Below are 18269 nucleotides of genomic sequence, written 5' to 3'. Positions count from 1 at the left end.
TCATGACCTGAGCCGAAGGCAGTCGCTTAACCAACTGAGCCACCCAGGCACCCTCAAGAGGGCTTTTAAAAAGATTGATTACCTACTTCAAAAAATAATTATGTGGGGCGCCTGGGTGGCTCAGTCGTTAAGCGTCTGCCTTCGGCTCAGGTCATGATCCCAGGGTCCTGGGATCGAGTCCCACATCGGGCTCCCTGCTCAGCGGGAAGCCTGCTTCTCCCTCTCCCACTCCCCCTGCTTGTGTTCCTGCTCTCACTGTCTCTCTCTCTGTCAAATAAATAAATAAAATCTTTAAAAAAAAATAGTTATGTGTATATAGTACAATATTTAATTATTAAAAAAGGGCATGAGTGAAAAGGAATTCCCCACCTACTCCGAGCCCCTTCCCCATACCTCAGTCACTTTCAGGAACTTATTTTGATGTAATTTCAGACTTCCAGAAAAAATAGAAGAGTAGTACAAAGGATTCCCATATAGATCCTTCACCTAGATTTTCCAAATGTTAACTTTTCACCACATTGGCTTTATTATATTCTGAGCTATTTGAGGATAATTTGCTGATGTGATGCTCTTTCACCCTTTGTCTTTAGTGTATAGTTTCTGGAAATAAGGACAACCTCTTACAGAAGCACTGTGTAGTTATCAAAATCAGAAAGTTAAATCAATACAGTTCTGTTTCCTAATCTGCAGACCTTATCAGAAATTTCCAGTTGTTTCAATAACATCCTTTATAGACAAAATAAATGTTTTTTCTGGTCTGGGATCCAAGCCAGGATCACAGGTTACTTTAGATTGTGTCTCTTTATTCTCTTTAAGCTGGAACAGCTGCTCATTCGGTCTTTGTCTTTCATGACCATGGTGTTTTTGAAGAGTATAGGCCGGTTATTTTGTAGAATGTCCTCAATTTGGGTTTGTGTGATTTGACCTCAGGTTAGATGCGGGATTGGCATGCTTGGCAGGAAATATCACAAAGTAACGCTCTGTCCTCAGCACGTCATATCGGCAGGCACATGACATTGGTTTGCCGCCATGCTGAGGATGTTACCTTGGGTGACAGGGTGAAATTTCTGGCAGGAAGTTTTAATTTTAATGGTTCTGGCTAAGCTACCTCCCACAGAAATCAGTGTCTCCTCACTGCTGAAGCCTGTGGAGTCCTTGCCCTCTCCTACCTCACCAGCTTGCAAGGTCTCTGTCCCCCCGCTAGCTCCACTCCCACCTGACCTGCTCTTTCTTTCTTGTCATCTGGAGGCATTTAGCCTGTGGTTTTCAGAGTGTGGTCTGAGGGGGTTCTGCTGGGCCTACCACAGGTGCAAGCTGCCTGTGCGTTTCCCCTGGTGGCCGTGGTGTACAGATGTCAGGGCCCATGTTTCTATTTTTGGCTTGAATTCCCACCTACCTGTGGCATTCCTCACTGAAACCTCATCATAAATGGGCCCATTTGCTAGCAAATGTTTTTATGGTCGGGAGACTGGAGGGATCTTTTCTTCAGAGTGGCTTGTGACCTGAAACTACTGTTTGAAGGCTTGTCAGCCAGTGATGTTAAGAGTGGAGACCCCGGGGCGCCTGGGTGGCTCAGTTGGTTAAGCGACTGCCTTCGGCTCAGGTCATGATCCTGGAGTCCCGGGATCGAGTCCCATATCGGGCTCCCTGCTTGGCGGGGGGTCTGCTTCTCCCTCTGACCCTCCCCCTTCTCATGTACTCGCTCTCTCTCATTCTCTCTCTCTCAAATAAATAAATAAAATCTTAAAAAAAAAAAAGAGTGGAGACCCCGTTTATAATGCTTTGTGATTTATGAGCTGTTTGGCACACTTGTGTCCTTTGACTCTTGTGACAATCTTAAGAATGAACAAGGGGCATGTCCATTTGGGATTCCTACCCCATTTTGTGGATGAGGAAACTGAGGGTCAGAAACAAGAAGGTGCCAGGCCTGGATGCTTGCCTGTCTGATTCTTTCACATAACAGATTGTCACTGGTGCTCAAATCAGGTTATGAACAGGACAGATATTGTCCCTGCCTCCAGAGTCCAATTGCTGGTGAAAAAGACAGATCAAATCAAGTAAGCAAATACATAAATAATAATTATAGATAGTAAGTGCTAAGAAGAAAACAAAACTGGGTGATGTGGTAGGGAGTGCCCAGGGGTGGGCCATAGGGGACAACTTGAGACAGGGTGTTCAAGGAAGACATCTCACCTCATTTGAGGTGAGACCTGAAGGATAAGAAGGTGCTGCCCAAGGGAATACTTGAGGAAGAGTGTTCCAGGTAGCAGGAACAGCAGGTACAAAGACCCTGAGATAGGAGAGTTTTGTGTGTTCAAGGTATATTAAGGAGGCCAAGGTGGCTGGAGCAGAGCGGGGTGGACCGTGGAGAAAGATGAAGTCTGAGAGGTAGGAGTGGTCAAGCCACTAGAGCCTTGTAGGCCAAGGTGGGGGCTTTTAAGCAAGGATGTGACATGGTCTGATTTTCTTTTCTTTCTTTTTTTTTTTTTTTTCATCAAAGACTCCCTCTGGGGCACCGGGCTGGCTCAGTCAGTAGAGCATGTGACTTTTGATCTCAGGGTCATGAGTTCAATCTCCACATTGGGTGTGGAGCCTACTTTAAAAAAAAAAATTTTTTTTTAAAGGAAAAGAATGAATTAAACATAGAATTTTGCCTCGCAGTGTTGGCCCTGGGGGAGGAGAATGGCTGGGCCAGTCCAGCCTCCTCACACTGCTCAGTCACCTCTCCTGCTCCTTCCCATATAGGTGTGTCAAATGTGTCAACAAATACTCTACCCCCGAGGCCCTGGAGCACCACCTGCAGACCGCCACTCACAACTTCCCCTGCCCTCACTGCCAGAAGGTGGGTACCTCTGCCCTTTCCCGGCTGGGGCAACCATAGGGGGTGAGAGATGGTAGAGCAAACACCTCACACTCTCCTGGGCTTGTCTCCATAGACGACACTTCACCTTTGAAGAGTAAGAGCCCTGCCATCTGAGCCACTAGGTAGCACACGTGTCCATCCTGCGGCTGCTGCTGGGCCAAGCCAGGCCAGGCTGCGCCGATATGGGGTGAGGCCTCTCCTGGGCCCAGGCCCAGCATCTGAACAGTGGCCTCCAGCTTCCTGACCTGCTATTATCCTTCTTGTTATGGATTCTTCTTTTCAATGAATCTGAAAGCCATCGCTATTTGTTTGAATCAGGTCCACACACTCCAGTTGGTTTATACAACCAAAGTTTCTGTTCATCAACAGGTTCCCACCAGTGCTCCTTTTTCTTTCTTTCCCTTTTAATTTATTTGTTGAAGAAACTGGGCCATTGGTCCGGTGGAGTTTCCTGAATTCTGGATTTTGCTGATTGCATCCCCTTGGTGTGATTAACTGGTTTCTTTATTCTACTCATTTTCTCACAGCCTTACATGGCAGATTTTCCAGGACAGCCCTGGTTTCACTTCAGCCTCATGGTAGATGTTTCTAATTATGTAGATAGCCTAATTCGGGGCTTTGGAATTTGTGTTCCAGATAAAAGGTATCATGAATTGAACAAGAACCACATGCCAGATGCTGTTCGCAGCATTTTATCTGAATTGAGTCATTTAATTCTAGGAAGCATACCTTTACTGTTCCCATTTTACAGATGGGGAAACTGAGGTGCAGCAAGGTCACCCAGCTAGGACATGGTGGGGCTACTAAGTAGTTGGGTCTGTAACCCTAACTACTTCTCTGTAACAAATGAATGAAAAAATGAATGAATGCTTTTCTTAAGGCCAGAGAGGAAGGAGATTTCGGCTTCCATGTTTCCTGGCTCTTTGTTATCTTTTCATTCAGTTCTTCAGTTCTGTATTCATTTTGTCATTCATTCTTTTGCATGTAAGTCCTTGGACCCAGGCCCTGTGCTGGTGAATGAAAGCTCCTCTGCCCTTGTAGAGATCTCATATAAGCAACAGGTTATATAATTCAGTGGGTTAGATGGTGACTTTAAAAACGTAGATGAATAGGGGCACCTGGCCGGCTCAGGTGGTAGAGCATGCGACTCTTGATCTCGACGTCGTGAGTTCGAACCCCACGTTGGGGGTAGAGTTTACTTAAAAAAATAATAAATAAACAAACAAAACGTATATGAACATTCAAGGGCAGAGTTTGTGTTGCCTTGTTTGGCATTAGAGAGTCAGAGAGGGCCTCACAGAAGCAGGGACACCTGAGCTGGGTCTTGACAGCCAAGTGGGAATTTGTCAGGCTAAGAGAGAAAGGCCTTCTGGGTAGAAAAAGCAGCCTGGCAGGAGCTCGGAGCATGCGTTATGGGTGAGTCGTGGGAGCTGTGAGGTTCTGATCCCTGGTGGGCAGAAAGGAAATTGTTTCTGCAAGTGTGGGAAATGAGGGGCCCCTTAAGCTCAGGGGGTGGTGAGGGCTAGTGAGTCAGGCCTAAGCCAGCTCCTCTCTTCTGCCAGGTGTTTCCTTGCGAGCGCTACCTGCGGCGTCATCTGCCCACGCACGGCAGTGGTAGCAGGTTCAAGTGCCAGGTGTGCAAGAAGTTCTTCCGGCGGGAGCACTACCTCAAACTGCATGCTCACATCCACTCGGGTGAGTATACAAGGTATACAACTACCTATGGCTAGGGCTGTTTTGGAATATGAGGGTTGTGTTTTTTCTAACAAAAGGGGGACTGTCTTAAGCCGTTCTGCAGTTTTCTTTCCCCACGAGCAGTATGACCAGGAGCGTCTTTCCAGATCAAGAAACACAGATGGACCCTAATCTTTTTAATGACTGCAGAGCATTCCATTGTAAGGACCAGAATTTCCTTAATCACTGGGTTGGCATTTTTCAAAAGTACTTTATTCATTCCAGAGGGAGAACAGGGAGGAAATAATGGCAGGAAATAAAAAACAGCCCAATAACAGCCCTTTTTCACAGGGCAGGTTGTGACCCCTGACCCCTGGCCCCTGTCAGGTGGGAGCTGCTCTTCTCCGGCTCCTGGTCCCCACCAGGCTCTGCTGCAGTCGATGTGGGGCGACTCAGGTGGACTCTGTGTCACACTGCTGGGCTGGCATCTTAGCTCACTAGGTGCAGACCATGACCTTCAGTTTTCTCATCTAGTACTTACCTCGTAGTTTGTGGTAACAATTCCATTAGATGAGGTGTAATTCCCCTCTCCCCTGTGGTGGACCCCATTTCAGTAAATGCCACAACCATTCACCTGTCACTCAGCCCTGCCTTAGATTCGTCCTTGACTCCCTTCCCCTCACACCTCACAGTCAATCCACTGGCAAAGGCTGCTGATTCCGCTTTCCTAACATGATCTGTACTTGGCCACTTCCTGCGCCTCCACCCCCGCCCCCACCCCTTCGGTCTGTTCTCTGCATGCAGCTAGAGGGAGCCCATGACACTTTTTTTTTTTTTTAAGATTTTATTTATTTATTTGACAGAGAGAGACCCAGTGAGAGAGGGAACACAAGCAGGGGAGTGGGAGAGGGAGAAGCAGGCTTCCCGCGGAGCAGGGAGCCGAATGCGGGGCTCGATCCCAGGACCCTGGGATCACGACCCAAGCTGAAGGCAGACACTTAAGGACTGAGCCACCCAGGCGCCCGTGAAACTCTTAAGTCAGATCTCTCCCTGCTCCACTCAGCACCTCTGGTGGCTTCTCATCTTGCTCCGAGTAAAAACCTAGGCCTTCCAGGCCCTTCCTGTTGGGCCCGGCTGTCTCGCTGACCTCCCCTTCTGCCTCATTCTCCCGTCCCCACTCTGTTCCAGCCACACTGGCCTCCCCACTGCTCTTCAGACATACCACACACTCCCCACTTTTCCTTTTTCCTGGTACCTCACTCCACTTTCCATCATGGCTCTTTCCCCAACCACCTCAGGTCTCCCCTCTTGCCTCATCAGAAAGGCCTTTCCTGACTGTCCTATCTGAAATAGCCCCCTCTTCTTGGAAAAATAAATTGAGGAATGGGAGAGGCTGTTTTCTCCCAGGCCACTTCCCTAGAGGGGCTGCTATCCTCTAGTGTACCCCATATTCAGACTCCATCTCATGGGACTCTCGGTCCCTGCCCCCCATCTGTGTCTCCTCCTACAGGTGAGAAGCCCTACAAATGCTCCGTGTGCGAGTCTGCATTCAACCGCAAAGACAAACTGAAGAGACATATGTTGATCCATGAGCCATTCAAGAAATATAAATGCCCCTTCTCGTGAGTAGAGACTGGCATGAGTGGGAGGGGCAGATTTACCCAGCGGTGGGACAGAAAATTGTCCGGGCTGAGGTTCTGAAGGCCCTCTCTCCTTTTATCCTGTTGTGGGCCTTGCCTGCCTGCCTCACTCCCCACCCTGCTTCCTTGCCTGGCCTTTGGGATAGACAGGGAGTCCCTCATGCCCAGGACTAACACAGAGACCAGCAAGAGAGTCCAAGTCTGGTGAGCTCCCCCTTACCAGTGGTTTTGGGTTCTAGGACACACACGGGCTGCAGTAAAGAATTCAACCGGCCAGACAAGCTGAAGGCTCATATCCTCTCCCACTCTGGTAAGTGACTGCTGGACCTACCAGGAGGGTCTGAATCCCTGGGCCAGGCCGCCTAGAAAGAGCAGACACATCCCATGAGGCTTGTTATCACTGCCTGGTATATTCCAGCCAACAGACTTTTGCTCATGTGAGCCATGAGCCAGGTCTGCATTAGGGTCCTCACGGTCCTACAGAGGTGAGTCAGATACAGTCCCTCAGGCTGAGGGGGAAGCCGACCTGAGAGGAGATAGCTGTAAATCAGAGAGGTGCCCAGTGTGATAAAGATGTGGATCAGGCATGGAGGGAAATCAGATTCCAGCTGGGTCCAGGACACGGCCAGGAAGGTCCCTTGGTACCCTCAGCAGAGCAGGGCAGCTGGTGCATGGAGCAAGGGTCTCCACTCCACTCCTCAGTTTCCCAGGGGCTCTATGGCGCTTCTCTGTCCCCAGAGCAGCTTGGCTGGCTTTCCACATACCATTTGGTCTAGAACCCAGTTTCTTGGAACTCTTGATATTTTGCAGTAGCTGATGCTTTGTCATGGGGGCCGCCCTGTGCATTGTAGGATGTTTTACAATATCTCTGGCCTCTACCCTCTAGATGTCAGTGGCATCTTCCCCACAGTTAGGACACAACCACCGATGTCTCCAGAGGACAAGCCAAAAGTCTCCTGGAGGGTGAAATTGCCCCTGGTTAAAAACCACGGGTTTACAGAAAGGATTCAGTGGCTAAAGGAAGTTTGAAAACTGGGAGAGTAGAGAGTTGAGGACTTGAAGACAGAGGGCCTGAGTTTGATTCTTAGCACTACCACTGTCCTGCTGCGTTGCCTCGTGCAAGTCACTGCCCCTCTCTGAGCCTTCATCCCAGGGAGGGTGAGGGGAGCATGGCTCAGGCTGAGTATGGGCTGGAGTTGACTTCATGGTAGACACGGAGGCACCAGTGAGTGACTATTGAGAACCTATCACATGTCAGACTCTGGGGGTGACATGGGGGAATCAGATGGGCAGAGCCCATCCTGCCTTCCTGGGGAAGCTTAGCATTTAGTGGCAGAGACTGAAAATGAACAGCAAACAAGTAAGTATATTACTGCGAGGTATGCAGAGTACAAAGACAGGAATAAACAGAGTGATGGGACAGAGAAAAATATGAGGCAGGTATCAAGGGGGGCCTCCTAGAGGAGGTAACATGAGACCTGTCCTGAGGGATAAGAAGAGCCAGGAAATAGCTTCCAGAAGGAGGGAGCAAGTGCAAAGCCTTGAGGCAGGGAAGAGACTGGGGTGTGTTTAAGACAAAGGTGAGTGGGAGGCTGGAGCTCATAGAGCAAGTGAGGGGAAGGAGGGAATGGGGCTGAGAAGTGAAGGGGGTGGTCAGACTGCACAGGGCTTTGCAGGAAACTTGGGGAATCGCTGGAGGGTTCAGAGCAGAGAATGTCAGGATCCTCCTGTGTATTTCATGAAGCCATCTCTGGCTGCCCTTTAGGGATGGTCTGAGGGGGCAAGGGTGAGGCAGACAGACCAGAGAGGAGAGAGATGATGGTGACCTGGCTAAGTTAGCCAAGGTTTCGGGGCTGAGCATGCTAGTCTAGGCAGAGGGGAAACAGCAAGTGCAAAGGCCCAGGGGCAGGAGCCAGCTCGGTGGCCTGAGGGGAGCAGGTGTGGCTGGCTGGGTGTGAGTGGCTGGGCAAAGGTGGGAGATGAGACTGGCAGGAGCAGAGCCCAGATTGCACACATGGTCAGAGGCCAAGCCGAGAGACTGGGTTTGATCCTGAGCGCAGAGGCACGGTTGCAGAATAAGGGGTCGGGGTGCCTCTCACGGACTTCCCCTCGCTCCAGGCATGAAGCTCCACAAGTGCGCGCTGTGCAGCAAGTCCTTCAGCCGCCGTGCCCACCTCGCGGAGCACCAGCGTGCCCACACAGGTAACTACAAGTTCCGCTGTGCCGGCTGTGCCAAGGGCTTTTCCCGACACAAATACCTCAAGGATCACCGCTGCCGCCTTGGCCCCCAAAAGGATAAGGACCTGCAAGCCCGGCGGCCCTCCCGGAGGAGGGCAGCACCCCGCAGTGGCAGTGGTGGCGGGCGCAAGGTGGTGACCCCCCTGCCCGACCCGCTGGGGCTGGAGGAGCTGAAGGACACCGGGGCTGGGCCGGTGCCCGAGGCTGCCCCAGGCAAGCCGCCCTTCTCGGAGCCAGATGCAGTGCTGTCCATCGTGGTGGGGGGCACGGTGGGGGGCGAACCGGAGCTGGTAGTGCCCGGGCATGCGGAGAGCCTGGGCTCCAACCTTGCACTGGCAGAACTGCAGGCAGGGGCCGAGGGCCCATGTGCCATGCTCGCTGTGCCCGTCTACATCCAGGCCTCAGAGTGATGGACCCGCGGTGTTTGCTCCCAGAGCCTGGCCTGATGCTCACCTGTGGGTCCAGGCCTCAGGGGCCGACGAGAGGTCCTTCCCAATGGAAGTGAGCCATTGGCCAAAATCCTTCTGGAGTGTCCTATGAACCCTGGCTGTGGCCAGCCTGCTGTGGCTCCTATTCTGCTGGCTAGCCCTGCCGCATTCTGGAATGTGAGGCAGGGCTGCCTACAGCTTCCAGGTAGGGGCACTGGAGAGAAGAGAGCTGGCCAGGCCAGCAGCCCAGGGTCTGGCTGGTCCAGGCTGGTGTCAGCCCACCTAAGAGAGAAGACAGGGTGGTCCTGCCCACCCCTCCTCCGGGCTGTCTTGGTGTGACCTCTGGTCAAGCTGCTTTTCTGGAGGCCTGAAATGGGTAGAGCCCTTATCTGCTGGACCTTTTCCTATACAGTTCCCCGTGGTTTCCACAGATGACTCTGTGATGTAGGCATTTAGGCGGCACTCAAGTGTCACGGCTAGAGTGCAGCTGTCAGTCAGATTTGGCTTCAAATCTAAGCACTGCTACTCACTTGCTGTGTGACCTTGGGTATGTCACTTTACTTCTCTGAGCCCTCATCTGTACGTTTCTCATCTGTACAATGGGACATATGACATTTCGACCTCATAGGGCTGTCATGGGGATCCAGTATGGCGAAATGTGCAAAGGACTTGGCATAGTGCTTGGCACTTGGAAAGTACTGAATAAATGTTTTTATGGAAATGTGTGTCCAGTGGCTCAGGCCGGAGCCTTGGCAGTTTCCTTCTTTGCCCGTAGGTGGCAGCACTCCCTCCAAAGTGTTGGGGGACTGAGAGGTCCCATGGCCCCTTGCACACAGCTGTGCTGCTCCATTAGCCATGAGAGGTTTGGTGCTCCCATATTTCAGAACATGGCCATGGAAAGGGTTTATACTCACTTTTGAAAATGCAGGATCCCGGGCCTTGCCCCAAACCCTTTGGCATCAGAAACTCTGATCAGAGCCAGAGGTCCATCTCAAGCAGGTCTCTAGAATCCGTAGTTGCCCCCACCGCCAGCACTCTGTCCCCACTCCCCAGCTAGTCCAGAGGAGAAGCAAACCAGGCTTATTAGGAGGCAGGGAAGAGAAAAGGGGCCTTGGCCAGTGTTTCCTCATTTCTATTCACAGCCACACTGTCTCAGTGATAGGAGACGAAACTGAGGCTCGAGAAGGGACAGGGCAGGATGCAGCAGATCTGTTGGACTCAGTTTGATATGTTCCCTTGAAGGCTGGCACGTCCCTCAGATATCTGTGCTGGGGCTCTGGGCTGGAGCTCAAAGCAAGCCCAACTTCCCCTCAGGAAGGGTATGATGCAGGAGGAAGGACCAATGAGAAAGTGGTACACAGCTGAGGCGGTGAGAGCTGTTAAGTGCACCTAGCCTTCAAGGCCAGAGGAGGGAGTGGTGAGGACAGAAAGTCTCTTCACGGGAGGTCACATTTGAGCTGGTCCTTGACACAGAATGTTTTGATGGGTGGATAAATAGGGAAAGGCATGTCAGGGAGAGCAAAACATGAGCAAAGCCTTCAAGTTACGACAGTTCTGGGGCTGGTGAATGATCCAGGATGACCAGAGATCTGGGGGTAGTGGTTAGATCATAATAATCGCTAATATGTTTCAAGCTTCCACATGATGGACACTGCACATAGCGCCTCAGCCCCATCAGGTGAGAATTGTTAATTTCCTTATTTTACAGATGAGGAAACAGAGGCGCAGAGAGGCAGAGCTCCTTGCCCAAAGCTCACACAGCTAGTAAGTCACAGAGCTGGGATTCAGGCTGGGGTGGCCTGCGTCTGTGTGCTGTTAGCCACTTTGCTGTATTGAAATATAAGTTGATGTTGAATCAGAGATATCCTTGGATGTTGGGTTAAGGAATTTGGACTTTATTCTCTACAAAATGGAGGAGTCATTAAACATTTTTAAAAATTGTGACATTAAAGAAAATGTTAAAAACGTCTCCATCCTAATAAAACTACTTAAGTTATATTTCTGTCTCTTCCTGCCTGTGTACACATGCGTGTACATTTATCAATAATCATGAGGACTCATGTTTACTAGGCGTAAGTGCATGTCCTAAGCACTTTGAGGTAGGTGCTACTTTTAATTCCATCTTACAGCTGAGATGAGGCAAAAGGCACAGCGAGGTTAAGCGGCCCCAAATCACACAACAGTAAGTGGTGGAGCCAGGCCACAAAACAATGGACACGTCAAGGCCTAAATTTGATAGATACATAGTTGGACTGCAGGGAAGGAAGCTGGGACCATATTGGGGTTCCCATAACTACATCCCTCCTAGGTTGACAGATGGGAAGACAGGCTCAGAAAGGGGAAGGCCCTTGGTCAAGGGTCACTCAAAGTTGTTGACAGAGCTGCTCCAGGAACCCAGAGTCCCCTATAGGCCCCCCTCCGCAAGATGCTGGAGATGATGAAGTGTAAAGAGGGGCTGTCCTGAGCCTCCAGGGTCCCACAGATTTTGGCATCGAGGAGAGCTAGTTTTGAATCCTGGCTCTGTCCCTTCCCAGGTATGTGGCTATGGCAAGTCACTTCACCTCTCTGAACTTCAGTGTCTTCATATGTCGAATTAGGGGGAATAATAGTACCTATCCAATAAGGTTATCACAATTCAGAGAATTCAGGTAAAGCAGAGATCACAAATTGGCAGCCCATGGGTTGCATGCAGCCTATAGACAAACTTCGTTTAGCTTTCACAATGAAAAAAAAAGGAAAAGCCAACATTTAAAAATAATAAAATTAAAAACCTACTGCAATGGTGAAAAGTGAGATATATTCCCTCTTTGTCAGGAACAAAAAAAGGATGCCTGCTATCATGATTCCCATATTATGTTGGAGGCCTAGCCAAAGCAATAAGGCGAGAAAAAGAAACAGTGTAAGGATCAGAAAGGGTAAAATAATGGCAAGAATGCTGAAATAGCAAGATCAATATATAAAAATTTACTAGGTTCTATGAATTAAAAAAATGCTGTTCCTATACTCCAGAAGCAATAAGAAAATGTAAGTAAAAATTGGGAGATTTGGGGGGCACCTGGGTGGCTCAGTCAGTTAAGCTTCCAACTCTTGATTTCAGCTCAGGTCTTGATCTCAGGGTCGTGAGTTCAAGTCCTACGGTGGGCTCCATGCTGGGCGTGGAGCCTACTTAAGAAAAAAAAAAGCAAGTTAAAAAAAAAATTGGTAGATTTTGGGATGCCTGGCTGGCTCAGTTGGTGGAACGTGCAAGTCTTGATCTTGGTGTTGTTAAGTTTGAGCCCCACATTGGGTGTAGAGATAACTTAAAAATAGAATCTTTTATTTTATTTATTTATTTATTTTTTAAAGATTTTATTTATTTATTTGACAGAGAGAGACACAGTGAGAGAGGGAACACAAGCAGGGGGAGTGGGAGAGGGAGAAGCAGGGTTCCCGTGGAACAGGGAGCCCAATGCGGGGCTCGATCCCAGGGCCTGGGATCATGACCTGAGCCGAAGGCAGACACTTAACGACTGAGCCACCTAGGTGCCCCAAAAATAGAATCTTTTAAAAAATGGGAGATTCATATAAAAATCTGGATTCTGACTTCTGTTGCATATAAGGATGTCTGGCATAGGGAGACAGCAGGCAGGTGGAGGTGAGTTAGCCAGCCCCTTTCAATGGGCACATGGCGTTCCAGGTGCCATGGTCCCTGTTTTTCTGTAAGGTCTCCCTGACATTGCAGCTGAATGTCAGTTGCTACTTACTATACTTGTGTTGATTTATCTTAGAGAAATATTTCTAATTTCACTTGTCTTTTGAGAGTAGAAAAACAAGATGGCCAGAGAGGGTCACATGAATTTTTATGTTCCTTGCCTACTCAACCATCTTTCTGTCTGGACCTGAGGTATATGACCTGAGGAACCCTGTAATAGTGCTTTCTTTTCTCCCTCCCACTGCCAGTCCTCTGTTTGCCTCTGAGCTATCTGGCCTCAGTTTCTCTATCAATAAATGCGGGGAATTGAGTCATAGCTAACTTTACTTTCTATTAAGTGCCAGACCTTGTGTTCTGCGTCTTATTTACATGTCACTGACTCCTCAAAACACCCTTGGAAGCAAGCTCTCTTATCACGCCCAGTTTATAAATGGGGAAACCAAGGCTCAGCGAGGTGTAGCAACCTGCCCAAAGATTCTCAGCCAGAATGTGTGGAGCTGGGCTTCAAACCAAGGACTGACAGACTCCAAAGTTCCTGCCTTGTCTTAGGATCACTAAAGCTCTCATCAGCTCTGATAGGCCAAGGTTTTGGTTTTGTTGTTGTTGTTGTTGTTTTAATCACTTCTCCAAGGCTCCAAGCACTTTTCATCTCCTCAGCCATCACTGCCCTGTCCAGACTGCTAGCCTCTCTTGCATGGATGATTGCATGAGTCTTCTCTTTGGTTTCTGTGATTTCTCTCTCACTCCACCATGATCCATTCTCTTGACAGCATCCCAAGGGATCTTTCTAGATTATGCCACTTTCCTGTTTAAAACCCTCTAGTGGCTTCCAATCTCTCCCAGAATGAAATCTAAAGTTTTCCTGGTAGATTTCAAGGTTCTGCATGACATGGCCCTCATCTTTTCTTCTCTCATTCTACTCTAGCCATACCTGTCCTCTTGCTGTTCCTCCATCATGTTAGTTAGTTCCTGCCTCAGGGCCTTTGCATTTGCTGTTCCCTCTGTCTAAAATGTTCTTCTCCCAGATTTTCATATGTCTGGCCCCCTCCCTCTATTTACCTTTGTCCAATAGTTATTTCCTTAGGACTCCCCTGGCCAATTTGTCTAAAATAGCCCCACCCCAACCTCATCACAATCTAGTCCCTTACTCTTCATTTTTATTCATCACCCTTGACATTATATTAGACATTTCTTTATTGTCCATTCCCCTTATTAAAAACAAAAGGTCCACAAGGACAAAGACTTTTCTCTGTTTTGTTCAATATTTGTTGAATGAACCAACAACAGCACTTTGAGAGAAGAAGACCCACTCTACCCATCCCCTTTTCCCTATCCATGGAGGCCAAGGGTAAGTTTCCCTCAAGAAGAATCTGTCATGTAGGCTGAGAAATGGCTAACCTAAAGCCCTGTAAAGCTCCATTTTCCTTGTCTTAAGAAGCTGAGAATATCTGGGACAAATGACAGAGGCAATGGCTTGGAACTTGCAGCTGACGCAGCAGGTATTGGTGTGGCACAGGAGAACCAGTTGGACCAGTTTTGTCTCCCTTGGGGAGGCTAGAGTGGAGGTGGCAGCTGCAGGTGCTCCCAACCCCCAAGGCAGCCAGCAAATGAGATCCATGGGTTCTCAGGTCCTGTAGGTTGGTAGAGAGAGCAGATTCCACCTCCGGGTTGGGGGTGAACCCCTGCTCACCAAGGGTGGCTTGTGTAAGGTCAGGCACAGAATCCTGAGGCCAGGGGCTAAGGCCCAACTTCAGGGCCTTGGGCCCTTTGTAGAAGAACAGAGAATGAGGCCCAGAGAGGGAAAGGGTCTTGTCCAAGGTCCAACATAACAAGGCTAAATCCAAACCCAGTTTTCCTGCCCCCCAAGTCACTGCTACCTCAGCCCATTCATTTATCCATTTGACAAATATTTATTAAGTGCCTACTATATGCTGGGCATTGATGATACATTGTGAACCAGAAAAATAATGATCTGTGGAGATCCTCTGTGGAAGAAGCAGAAGATAAACAACAAATAAGCAAGTATAATATGTTAGAAGGTGATGAGTACTGTAAAAAAAAAAAGAAAGAAAAAAATAGAGGAGAGTAGTGTGGGGGGGGGGTGCAGGTTGCAGCATGATATGGGGTGGCCCAAAAAGCCTTACTAAGAAGGAAACATTTGACCCTCTAGGGCACAGAGGGTCATAGCCTACATGTGCTCAGATGAATAGGTATGGAATAGGCAGGTGCTGTAACCCACCATTGGCTCAAGTTCAGGGGCCCCTCCAACACACAGTCCCCTCCATTTCCCCTCTTGCCACTCTTCTACCCCTACTGCTAACTTTGCCCTATTCCCCAGGGAGGTCATACCTGCTCCCAGGCTCATCACACTTCATTTATTTGTGTTTATTTGTGCATATCTCTCTATCCATTCATTCATTTGGATAAAGGCAGTGTAGCATAGAGGTTAAGAAGGTTGTCCTACAGTGAGAATCTCAACTTTGCCCCTACAAGGCGTGCGACCTTGGGCAAGCTGTTCAACTTCTCTGTTTCTGCAGTACCTAATACATAAAATGGGGACGGGGCACCTGAGTGGCTCAGTCAGTTAAGAGTCTGCCTTTGGCTCAGGTCATGATCCCAGGGTCCTGGGATTGACCCCCCTGTCGGGCTCCCTGCTCAGCTGGGAGTTTGCTTCTCCCTCTGCTGCTGCTTCCCCTGCTTGTGCTCTCTCTCTCTCTCTCTCTGTCAAATAAATAAATAAAATCTTCTAAAAAAAATAAAAAATAAAATGGGGACAATAACAATGCCCACCTCATGCAGTTGTGCGGGCTAAATGAGGTGATAGATGTAAATGCTCAGCTCAGTGTCTTGCTTAGCATAAAGTACTCAATAAAGATTTTCTATCATTTGCTGGGGGTTCAAATGCCAGCCACATCATTTATAATGGGATGACTTTGGGCAAGTCATTCAACCTCTCTAAACTTCTGTTTGCTTAGCTGTAATCTGTACCTACCTCATTGGGCTACAGTCAGATAATTAATGAAATAGTCTTTGTAAGCCATCTGACTCAGAGTGAGGGCCCATAGATGTCAGTGATTGTTCTTTTTGTAACTATTATTGTTTATTTATTTTATAAATATTTATTGGATGCATAGTCTGTGCCAGGCCCTTTACCTATATTCTTATTGAATCCTCAGAATGGCCTGGTAAAGAGGATAGTGTCTCTCACAGTTGGGGAAACTGAGTCAGATGGAGCACCTTGCCACATGGTTGAATGACAGAGCCTCAGCTCTAATCTAGGTTTGTGTGGTGGGCACCAAAACATGTTTTCGTTACTTCAACACACTTTTGTTGGGAAATAAAATTCACATAATAAAACTCACCATTTTAACTATTTTGAAGTGTACAATTTAGTGCTTTTTAATTGGGTTGTTTGTCTTTTTGTTTTTTGAGTTGGAAGAGGGTTTTAAATATACATATATATATACATATATATATATTCTGAATATTAACCCTTTGTCAGATATAGGACTTGTCATTATTTTCTCCCATTTCATGGGTTGTCTTCACTTTCTTGATGGTGTACTTTGACGCACAGAAGTTTTTAATTTTGATGAAGTTCAATGTATCTATATTTTTCTTTTGTTGCTTGTGCTTTTGGTGACATATTTAAGAAACTGTTGCCTAGCGGCGCCTTGGATGGCCCAGTTGGTTAAGCTTCTGACTTCGGCTCAGGTCATGATCCTGGGGTCCTGGGATCAAGCCCTGCATCCAGCTCCCTGCTTAATGGGGAGTCTGACTCATGCATGCCTGTGCTCTCTCTCTCTCTCAAATAAATAAAATCTTAAAAAAAAAAAAAGGGGGGCGCCTGGGTGGCTCAGTCGTTAAGCACCTGCCTTCGGCTCAGATCATGATCCCACGGTCCTGGGATCGAGCCCCGTGTTGGGCTCCCTGCTCAGTGGGAAGCCTGTTTCTCCCTCTCCCACTCCCCCTGCCTGTGTTCCTTCTCTCGCTGTCTCTCTCTCTGTCAAATAAATAAATAAATAAATAAATAAATAAATAAATCTTAAAATAAATGAATGAATGAATGAATAAATAAATAAATAAATAAATAAGAGGAGTGCCCGGGTGGCTCAGTCGGTTAAGCGGCTGCCTTTGGCTCGGGTTGTGTTCCCAGGGTTCTGGGATCGAGTCCCACATCGGACTCCCTGCTCAGTGGGGAGTCTGCTTCTCCCTCTCCCTCTGCCCCTGCCCCTACTTGTTTGCTCACTCTCTCTCTTTCTCTCTCTTAAATAAATAAATCAAATCTTAAAAAAACGGGAACTGTTGCCTAATTAAAGGTCATAAAGGTTTATACCTACATCTCCTTCTAAGAGTTTTTTTTTTTTAAAGATTTTATTTATTCGTAAGAGACAGAGATGGAGAGAGGCAGAGGGAGAAGCAGGCTCCCAAGGAGCAGGGAGCCCGATGCGGGACTCGATCCCAGGACCCTGGGATCATGACCTGAGCCGAAGGCAGACGCTTAACCATCTGAGCCACCCATGCGCCCCTCCTTCTAAGAGTTTTATAGTTTTAGTTCTTAATTTATTTTTTCTTTTTTTTAAGATTTTATTTATTTGAGAGAGAGAGCAGAAGCAGGGGAAGCGGCAGAGGGAGGGAAAGAAGCACACTCCCTGTTGAACAGGGAGCCCGATGAGGGACTCGATCCCAGGACCCTGGGACCATGACCCAAGCTGGAGGCAGATGCTTAACTGACCGAGCCACCCAGGCGCCCCTAACTCTTACTTAGATCTTTGATCCATTTTGAGTCAATTTTTTTATATATATATGATGTGAGGTAGGGGTACACATTCATTCTTTTGCATTTTTGCATTCTTTTGTTATCCCAGCACTATTTGTTGAAAAGACTATTCTTTCCCCATTGACTGGTCTTGGCATCCTCATTGAAAATCAACTAACCATAGATATATTGGCTTATTCCTGAACTTTCAATTCTATTCCATTGATTTATATGTCTGTTCTTATGCCAGTACCACAGTATTTTGATTACTGTTGCTTTATAATAAGTTTTGAAATTGGAAAGTGTGAGTCCTCCAACTTTGTTTTGGTTATGCAGGACCCCTTGCAGTTCCATGTGAATTTTAGAATCAGCTCATCCATTTTCTGCAAAAAAAGCAGTTCAGATTTTGATAGGGATTGTATTGCATCTAGATAAATTTGGAGTGTTGCCACCTTAACAGTAGTAAGTCTTCTAATCCATGAACATGGGATGTGTTTCCATTTATTTAGGTCTTCTTTCATTTCTTTCAACAAAGTATTGTACTTTTCGGTGTACAAGACTTGCATTTCCTTGGTTAAATTTATTTCTAAGTATTTTATTCTTCTTGATGTTATTGTAAATGGAATTTTTTTATTTTTTTTTTATTTTTTTTTTTAAAGATTTTATTTATTTGAGAGAGAGAATGAGATAGAGAGCATGAGAGCGGGGAGGGTCAGAGAGAGAGGCAGACTCCCTGCTAAGCAGGGAGCCCGACGTGGGACTCGATCCCGGGACTCCAGGATCATGATCTGAGCCGAAGGCAGTCGCTTAACCAACTGAGCCACCCAGGCGCCCCTGGAATGTTTTTTTTTATTTTATTTTTTAAAGATTTTTATTTATTTATTTGACAGAGAGAGACACAGCGAGAGAGGGAACACAAGCAGGGGGAGTGGGAGAGGGAGAAGCAGGCTTCCTGCCGAGCAGGGAGCCCGACGCG

The 18269-nt window shown here is 47.8% G+C and overlaps 1 protein-coding gene across 7 annotated transcripts in view; it reads left to right on the top strand.

Moving 5' to 3' along the window:
• ZNF341 (zinc finger protein 341) overlaps positions 1-18269 on the top strand; it is a 56514-nt gene that overhangs the window by 32711 nt on the left and 5534 nt on the right. For 5 of the 7 annotated variants that reach the window (XM_081832975.1, XM_081832977.1, XM_081832976.1 and 2 more), the window contains 5 exons: positions 2746-2842; positions 4426-4558; positions 6048-6159; positions 6417-6487; positions 8296-10841. In XM_081832975.1, coding sequence (XP_081689101.1) covers positions 2746-2842; positions 4426-4558; positions 6048-6159; positions 6417-6487; positions 8296-8825 — 943 coding nt within the window. In that variant the 3' untranslated portion in view covers positions 8826-10841. Of the gene's footprint in view, positions 1-2745; positions 2843-4425; positions 4559-6047; positions 6160-6416; positions 6488-8295; positions 10842-18269 lie in introns of those variants that run through there. The other 2 variants (XM_081832978.1, XM_081832979.1) reach the window with 2 other exon arrangements.

Source organism: Leptonychotes weddellii, chromosome 10 (assembly GCF_054177405.1).
Source record: "Leptonychotes weddellii isolate Sample4059 chromosome 10, ASM5417740v2, whole genome shotgun sequence".
Classification (NCBI taxonomy): domain Eukaryota; kingdom Metazoa; phylum Chordata; class Mammalia; order Carnivora; family Phocidae; genus Leptonychotes; species Leptonychotes weddellii.
This window is presented reverse-complemented; position numbering and strand designations above follow the sequence as displayed.